General features: G+C 47.8%; 1 protein-coding gene across 1 annotated transcript in view; it reads right to left on the bottom strand.

Moving 5' to 3' along the window:
- MCM5 (minichromosome maintenance complex component 5) overlaps window positions 1–729 on the bottom strand; it is a 13,182-nt gene extending 12,453 nt beyond the window's left edge. The window contains exon 1 of the mRNA XM_044677786.1: window positions 563–729. Within this exon, the coding sequence (XP_044533721.1) occupies window positions 563–729 (167 nt within the window). The remainder of the gene's footprint in view (window positions 1–562) is intronic.
- Between the last annotated feature and the right edge of the window lie 8,593 nt (window positions 730–9,322).

A 9,322-nucleotide genomic window follows, 5' to 3' on the forward strand; every position in this document is an offset into this window, starting at 1 on the left:
CTACTTAACTAAATTCCTGCCCTATGGGACTTCCTGGGTCAGGTGTTTCCTATAGGAAGCTTTCCCTGATTGCTCCTCCGCTCCCCCTTTATTTCTTAGTACTCTCTCCCTGGAGGACTCTATTTTTGCCTTTCTTTGTATACTCAGCACCTGGCATAATGGCTAGTAAATGGTTGGACTTTAATAAATGCATATTGACTGACACACAGATCCCTTCTAATCTCAGGGGGTGCAGAGTTCCACTTTCTATAGACTGAAACAAGGAAAAGCAGGGATACCTGGCTCTGCCCCTTATTGTAGTGAGACTTTGGGTAAGTCACTTTATGTCCTCACCGTTAATTTCCTAAGAGGGGGCTAGATGAGATGATGGCCAGTAATCCGGCACTGCCATCTTCTCCCCGCCCCACCGCCCGGTTCTAACGCCCCTCCCACCTGATATCCGCTGTTCTGGGTCCCCTCCCACTTGGCAGTCTGCTCTCAGCCCCCTCTCCGCTAGGCTACCCACTGTTCCCGGATCGCTCTGCCTGTGGTCGGGGGTCTGGGCTGGCGCCCCTCCTCGCACCTGTACTTGAAGGTGAAACCGGTGCGATCTGTGCCCACCCGGTACTGGCGCAAGAACTCCTTGAAGCGTTTCTGCAGCTGCGACTTTCGCGCCTGTCCCTCCTCGGCTCCGGGGTCGCCCCCGAAGCTGTCGCTATAGAAGATCCCGGGGTCATCGAAGCCGGACATGGCTGTGGTTGCAGTGTCTGGACCCAGGGAAGGAGCGAAAGGGGCTCATGAAGGACCGGCCCCACTGGCGAGGGGGAGGTCTCCCGACCCGCCAAGGCCCTTCCCTTCCCACTACCCCCCAACCCTCCCCTGGGCCCCCGCGACCCCCCATCCCCCTCGGCCCAGTCACCCCAGCCGGTACCCCGTTTCTTTCTGCCCACAGCTTCCACGTTACCTGAACAGAGAAACCCAGGCGGCCTGAGGACTTTCGCGGGAAAAAACTAGACACGGACGTCCTGCCGCCGGGGACAGGAGTCACCCTATTGGCTCTCGCTGGGGCAACGAGCCTCGCCATTGGCCAGCCAATGTATCCGGCATAGACTCCGCCTCCTTCTCGCCCGCGCCGGCGCGGCTCGGACTGGGGGCACTGTATTGGCCCGTGCGGCTTTTACGTCGTGACCACGCCCCTCCCCGCCGGCCCCATTTTGTGGACCCGGGAAAGTTTGGCGCGAAACTGCTGCGGGTGAAGAAGAAGGCCCGGGCTGCTGGGACGGAGCAGAAATGGCGGAGGGGGCGGGGAATCTGTAGAAAAGGAGGTGTGGTTTGGTAGGGGAAGGGGTGAGGCTTAGGTAGCGAAATTGCAGCCTCTGCTCCCGCTCCTGCTGCAAGGAAAGAGCATCTGGTTCTCCAAAATCCCCAAGATCCCCCTTTGAAGGGTCATAGTCATAATTCACGACACCAATAATTATGATAATAACCATAGCAGCTAATGCATCCCACTCTTTCGGATTCTCCCGTAAATTACAGGACACCATACCGATCAGTATCATCTATTACAGAGATTGATTCTTGCCCCGTAATACCTCACTGGTGGGTCCTCATTGCGTCATGCACTTAGACTTGGAAGGGAGCCCCAACTCTCAGTTTTAGTCTAACCTTGTTTTGCAGAGGAGGAAACTGAAGCCACACATTTAGGATGGGGAAGAACCAGAACTTGAATTAGAGACCTAGTTCTGAATCAGAAGGAACCTCTGAGGCTATCTGCTCCAACCTGCTGTCGTTAAAGACCCTGCCTCAGTGAATCAGAGGTAGGATTCGAACTCCAGTCCAGTGTTCAGCCCACTGCACAAAAGGAGATTCCCTGACGTCATCTCTAGCACAATACGGAGGGGCTGAAACCCGTCGGATCCGACCCCTTTCCCCCGGAAACTGGAGCTCAGAAGACCCCTTCCGTCCCGAACAAGCCTGGTAACTTATAGTGCTCTAATCAGTGGCCATCACCGTGGGGGCAAGGTTTGGCCAGACACCTCTCTTTACTCCCCTCTTCCATTAAATAAAGAAAAAACATTCCGTCCCCTTTAGTTTCTCTTCCCACTGGGGTGCAGTGGGTGATGTGACCACTTTTGTCCCATCCCTCCCTTCATATTGTAGGCTGGGGTTTTTGCTGAGGTTCCTGAATTCAGAGCAATCTACTTTGGTTATCTCAAAGACTATTTTCTTTTTTTTTTCCCTTTTTTTTTTAATCCTTACCTTCCATCTTAAAATCGAAACTCTGTATTGATTCCAGCCCAGAAGAATGAATGGGAAGGGCTACATATACAGTGGAGATCAGGTGACTTGCACAGGATCACTCCGCTAAGAAGCACAAAGACTAATTTCTAGACTGCTGTAAAGTGATTCTAATTCAAGTGGGCATCTCCCTCTTTGCTATTGTAGAAACTTATAAAAAAAAAAACGATTAAAACCATGAATTTGTTGGTGTTTTTCCCTTCTCCTGAAGCTCTCAGAATCTCTTAAGTCAAGATGAAATCCTGACCATCAGGCAGAGTTCAAATCCCCTGAATGATTTTTAGTTCTTTGCATTTCTATTTGCCACATATTCACCCGGACTCCCAACTCGGGAATAAACATTCAAATAGGCACCCAGTCAAGGGAAAACACTTGGAAAACACACATTCCACCCATCCTAAAGCAGCTCTCACTCTGAGAGTTACTCTCCATCTGCTTCTCTCTAGAACCCAAATTCCAATGCCCTTGAATTCTTTGCTCAGGCTATTGCCAGCTTACTAAGCCTGTGGTGCTCATCCTCCAGGGAGAGAACGCTATCTGTCTGGATCACAAGCCCCAGAACTGACCTTCCAGATCTGGTTACAGAACCACAGAAGGTTAAAGCAGGAACAAAACACAGAGATAATAGATTGGGAAATGGAAATACAAAGAAGAAGGGGGGAGGAGGGAGACTGACTTACTCAAGGATCCCAGGACACTATCTGCTTAGAGCAGGACAAGGTTTTAGAGGTAGGGAAAAAAATCAAAGGTGATGTATTCGATTCAACAAATATTTATTAAATGCCAACTGTGTACAAGATGCTATTTTAGGAGCTAGGAACCCAAAGGTCAGACTAGAAAACTTCCTGACCTCAAGAAGCTTACCTTCTCCTGAATGGACATAACCTGTCTACCACTCCCCTCCGCCCCCCTAGTTCAGGTCTTCATCACCTCTCATGCCAGCACTTTTGTTTCTGGGGCCAAGAACAGTGCCTGGTATACAGTGGGCACTTAATAAATGTTTTTGAGTGATCAAAGATGGACACAGTTAAGTATAGTAGAAAAATATCTATTAGTGAATGCTAACAAGTAGGGATTAGGGGAGAAGATAGGGAAGACTACCTGGAGGAGGTGCAACCTGATCTAGCCCCTTCATTCTACAGGTGAAGAAATCAAAGACTTTATTTGGGTAGAGGCATTAGAATCCAGCTATAGTCAATTCAATGTGCATTTACTAATCACCTATTATCAGGAGAAATTATGGACTGAATGCTGACTTTGAGTCAGAAGATCTGGGTTCAAATCCTACCTTTGATAGAATTTAAGATCACTTCTGTGCTGCTTCCATGGTCTCTGTTTCCTCATCTATAAAATGAAGGGGCAGCTAGGTAGCTCAGTGGATAGAGCACCAGACCTGGAAATAAAAGGTCCTGGGTTCAAAGGTGGCCTCACACACTTCCTGAGCAAATCACTTAACCTCCATTACCTGGCTTTTACCACTCTTCTGCCTTGGAGCCAAAACACAGAATTGATTCTAAGACAGAAGGTAAGGGTTTAAAAAAAAAAAAAAAAAAAAGACAATTGAGGGGCAGCTAAGTGGCTCAGTGGAAAGAGCCCCAGGTCTAGAAATAAGAAGTCCTGGGTTCAAATGTGGCCGTAGACACTTCTTAGCTAAGTGACCCTGAGCAAGTCACTTAGCCCTGTTTGTCTAGTCCTTGCCTTTTGTGTCAGGGTTGTTACTAAGGCAGAAGGTAAGGGTATTAAAAAAAAGTAAAGGCATTTGTTAGGTGCCCTCTGTGGGTATGGCTGAGTATGGGGGATACAGATCCCAAAGCAGGAGAGCCACTGCCCTCCTGGAATTCCCATCCTCTAACCACATCGTTTAAGGTAAGGTAAAAGAGCTGGGATTGAGCCTTGGGTCCTGCACCTCCCAGCCCTGGCACTCTTGCCACTACTCTCCGCTGTTTGCTGAGGTGGATTAAATAAGGGGGTAAATGGAGCCCCACTAACACCCACAGAGGCACTGAATGCTGTCTGTAGCTCTCCCTGCTGTTATCTCGGGCTGTCCTGTGGCTGACAAGCCAGCATCAGAGAGCCTGGCGGCAGGGTCAGGACGGGTGTCTGTGGTTAAGGCTGGAGCCCAGCAGTCTGGCCTCAGATCCCAGCTTTGCCACACGGGCCGTTATTTTCTGCCCCTGGATGACGGGCCGGCCCCCAAGGCCCAGCCTCTGTCCAGGAGGAGGAGCCCCCGTGCCCAGTCACTGCGGCCAAGGGAAACTTCTCAGCCCTGATGGATTGTGAAGATGCAACAAAGATTTGTTGAACTGAAGTTCATTATAATCACCCACTAAGTAAGCTCCTGGCTAAAATGAGAGAAATGGAGGGTCGTCATGGTGAGCCCAGGGGACCATACGGGGAAGGGACTTCTGGGGTCAGCTAGGCCAACCCCCAACTAACAGCGCAAGTGTGGTGCCAGCTCCTACATGAAGCCTTCCCTGACCACCCCAGCTGGCAGCACCATCCCCGGCACTCCAATTATTTTATTTTTAATCTTAGTTTACTTAGAGGATCATCATCATCATCATCATCATCATCATAATAGCATGTTTATATTGCTCCAATTATGTGACAAGCACTTCTGCAAATACTATCTCACCAACCAGCAATCAATCAATAAAAATTTCTTAAGTGTCCCCTGTGGTCCAGATACTGTGCTAGGCATACAGATTCCTACTCTTGGAATCATCTTTGACTTTCTATAACCAGGCAGGGCCTCATCTTCCTCACCTGGTAGGAAGATCCTCCCTGGAACTTCCTTCTTTATTTCCATCCTTCCTCCCATTCTTTCTTTCCTTCCTTCCTTCCTTCCTTCCCTCCTTCCTTTCTCTTTCTTCCTCTCTCTTTTCTTCCTTCCTTCCTTTCTTTCTCTCAATCTCTTCATTCCTTCCTCTTTCTTTGTTTCTCTCTCCTTCTTTCCTTCTTGATTTCTTTTTCTTCTTTCTCTTCCTTCCTTCCTTCCTTCCTTCCTTTTCTTTCTTTCTTTTTTCTTCCTTCCTTTCCTCCTTCTCTTAGAGACCCAGAATAAGAGAATCTTAGATGGATCTCAATAGTCCATATTCTAATGTCCATGAAGGCACGCACCTCATCTTATCTAAATTTTGTATTTGTCTTAGGACCAACAACACATGACTTGTAATAAATGTTTGTTGAATGACTATTGGGCTTATCACATTACTTAACCCTCAATTATACATTGCTTGATTTTGTTTTTGGCTGCATCACATCTCCTGAGGAAGGCTGTCCTCTCCCTCAAAAGCAAAGACCATAAAAGCATCAGAAATTTGGGAAGGCTTAGGCGTCATCTAGTTGAAGGAGAGGGTCCATGGATCCCTGATGTAGCCATGGATAGATTTAAAAGGGTCCAGGAACTTGGATGGGGAAAAAATGGCATCTTTAGTTTCATTAACCTCTAATTAAACATCACCATTTTCTTCAGTTCCCTAAACTATCAATGGCATCCGGGACAAAAAGATGAAGATACTCTGGTCTAGTACAACCCTCTCTGCCATTTGATAGACAAGGAAACTGAAGTCTACAGAGGAGAGTCCAACAGCCTTGGTCCTCTGTCTCTTATCCAACCCCCCGGTGTGCAGTACAGTGCAGTACAGGATGGGGCAGGCTCATCACAAGAACCTATCAATAGAGCAGAGAGGAGGAGCACCTATTTGGAGCCAGGAGACCTAGCTTCATTTTGTGGCTCAATCAAGCAACCTTGGAAAGCATTTATTCAATGCCTTCCCTGGGTTATTTACTCCCTGAGTGATCCACCCAAGACAAGTTCTGCCACCTCACTGAAGTCCTATAAAATGAAGGCGTAGGAAGACTGAATTGGAATTCAAAGAGCCTGGGTTCAAACCCTGACTTCCTAGGCGACCTTGTGCAAGTCACTAATCCTTTTCTGAGTCTGTTTCTTCATCTATAAATGGAGAGGTTTGACTCTCTCCATTTAACATTTAACAGCTGACTGTTAAAGTCCTTTCTAACTCGAGATGGATGAACACTGATATAGAGAGGGCCTGCTGTGTGCCTAGGATTGTGCTAGGAGAATGCCAGGAAAGTCAAAGTCTCCAGCCCACGTAAGGCATAGATGTCTGGATTCACCAGCACCTAAATCAGTGCAGGAAAACCACAATCAACTTATATTTCAAAGGGGGCAAAGTCGGCCATCGAGGAGTCCCGGGGTTGGTAACCACCCTCATACCCGGGTTATTTGTTTAGCCCCTCCATGATGTATTGCTGATTTAATATTTATTACACCTAACTAAGCTGGTATTTTACCCTTGTATACGACAGTAAGTTCTTTGAGGGAAGAGACTGTATCCTATCTAAACTGTATAGAGTGTAGAATGGCAGAGCTGGGAGACACCTTAGAACAGGGAATGGCAGAGCTGGGAGACACCTTAGAACAGGGAATGGCAGAGCTGGGAGGGGGCTTAGAACAGGGGATGGCAAAGCTGGGAGGGGACTTAGAACAGGGGATGGCAAAGCTGGGAGATACCTTAGAACAGGGGATGGCAGAGCTGGGAGAAGCCTTAGAGCATAGGATGAATGTTGGTTAAGAACCTTAGAGATTCAATCGCTTGAACACTTGGGTTGATGGGGACATGACTGGGGATATTGACTCTAAATGACCACCCCAGGGCAATTATCAATAATATGGAAATGGGTGTCGATCGATGACACATGTAAAACCTGTGGAATCGTGTGTCAGCTGGGGGGGAGGGCTTGGAGGGGTGAAGGGGAGAGTAAGAGCATGAATCATGTAACCATGGAAAATTTTTCTAAAAAATAAAATTTTAATTGCAAAAAGGAGAAGAACCGTATAGGTTACCCAGCCTGCGCCCTCGTTCCATTGCTAGAGGAGAGCCCTCAAGCTTGCCACTGACACTGCCTTGCCCGGTCACAGGGACCTTATGGCTGACTTAGAAGTTCCATTCAGCCAAAGCCACATTCTTTTTCTATGTGTTTCCCACAAATAACTTTTCCCAAGCCTTGGTAAGGCCTGGAGGTAAAATCTTTGGCTCCTGACAAGTCTCTTCCAAAAAGGAGTCAGTCAACCATTGGGCTCACCTTGTTCAAGCACCCAGACTCAGCCTCAGCCTCCTGCCCCGGACCTCCCTTGTCCTCCAAGGCAGCCGGTACCAGGCTTGGGATGGCAGCTCTGTGAGAGGGGAAATCCCTGGGGCACATACTGTTCCTCTCTCCTCTGAGTCCCCTCCCCAAGACCTGGGATCCCTTGAGAGCCTTCTTTTGGCCAGATCCATCCCATTCTTCTTGTCCAGGACCCTCGCCCCTTGTCCCTTCACGCCTAGACCTAATTTCTTCCCAGCCATCTCTCTTGGAATTCTTAGAAATTGCAGGCTTTGAGACAGCCTCCTGCTTCTTGCCCTTACACTCCTTCCTTTGGCTGCTTGCGTCATGATTTGGACTTGTTTACCCTGAATTCCTGAACCCCAATCAAAACAGGAACTTCCAGGGAGCTCTGTTTTTCTATTTTGCCAACTAGCCAGGAATTGAATGGGTGCCATGGCTCCCGCCCAGCTGGTAGCTCTTGTCTGGCACTGATCTTGTTGGGAAAATTATAGAGTTATTTTCTTGCCACATCCTTGACCTCTCTAGTCCTTGTTTAGGCCTGCTAGCCGCTGGGATGGATCCCAGAATCTCAGAGAAGGAAGAGACCTCTGAGGTGAGGGTTCACAGGGCACCTAGTTCAATAGGGACCCACAAAATAACCGCCATCGAGACTCCTCCAACCCCTGGTCATCCAGATTCTGATTGAAGACCTTCAGGGAGAGGTAACTGCCCCCCCCAACCAAGACAGCACGTTCCACACTGGGACACCTCTCATCATTAAAACATGTTCCTGATCTCCTGTCCAAACTGGCCCCTTTGGATGTAGACGCTAAACGATAACTCTAGTCCAACCATCAATAATATGGAATTAGGTCTTGATCAATGATACATGTAAAACCCAGTGGAATTGCATATTGACTAAGGGGGGTTAAGGGGGTTTGGGGGAGAGGGAAAGAACATGAATCGTGTAACCATGGAAAAATATTCAAAATAAAAATTAAAAAAAAAATAAAAACCAACAAACTAGCCCCTTTGCTGCCCCTGAATGCTCCCAGTTCTGTCTTCTATAGGCCCTCAATAAATACTTCTTCACTAACTCACTGGTTGCCCATCTCTGGACATTCTTCAATTGATTACTATCCTTTTTCCATTAATACAGAAATCCAGTTACAGGTTATCTGACATCATGCCACTGCTTTCCTTACATTCAAGCTTCGGTTCAATCAGCAGATATCTATTAAGCTCTGATTGTGTGCAAGGTCCTGGGCCAGGTACTAAGGCTAGAAATTGAGATCCTGCTTTCAAGGAGATTCCAATTTAAAACAAGGAAAAGGACACATAGCTAGGATGCAGGAGCCACGGAGGTCTGAGCAACGTGCTCGGGAAATGCCAGCATGGAGAGAACATTCTACCGGAGGAAAGCTGGGGGTGATTAGGGCTGGCTTCATGGAGGAGACAACGTCTGTTGGCCTTTGAAGGAACAAATGCATGAGTCAATGAATTTTAAAAGCATTTCCTAATAGAGCTTAAGCACTCTAGTAAGCTAGGACTTCAACAAATGAAGAAATCTGTTTCATGTATAGGAGGAAGTGGATTGGGGAGGACAGGATAAAAGTTTACCTGGGGAGCAGCTAGGTGGCTCAGTAGATAGAGCACCGGGCCTGGAGAAGTCCTAGGTTCAAATCTGGCCTCAGACACTTTCTAGATCTGTGACCCTGGGCAAGTCATTTAACCCCAGTTAGTTGCCTAGCCCCTATCCTTCTTCTGCTTCAGACTTCATACTTAGTATTGATTCTAAGACAAAAGGTAAAGGGAAGGAAGAAAGGGAGGGAGGGAGGAGAGAAGGAAGGAAGGAAGGAAGGAAGGAAGAAAGGGAGGGAGGGAGGGAGGGAGGGAGGAAGGAGAGAAGGAAGGAAGGAAGGAAGGAAGGAAG

The sequence above is a fragment of the Gracilinanus agilis genome, chromosome 5, assembly GCF_016433145.1.
Source record: "Gracilinanus agilis isolate LMUSP501 chromosome 5, AgileGrace, whole genome shotgun sequence".
NCBI lineage: Eukaryota > Metazoa > Chordata > Mammalia > Didelphimorphia > Didelphidae > Gracilinanus > Gracilinanus agilis.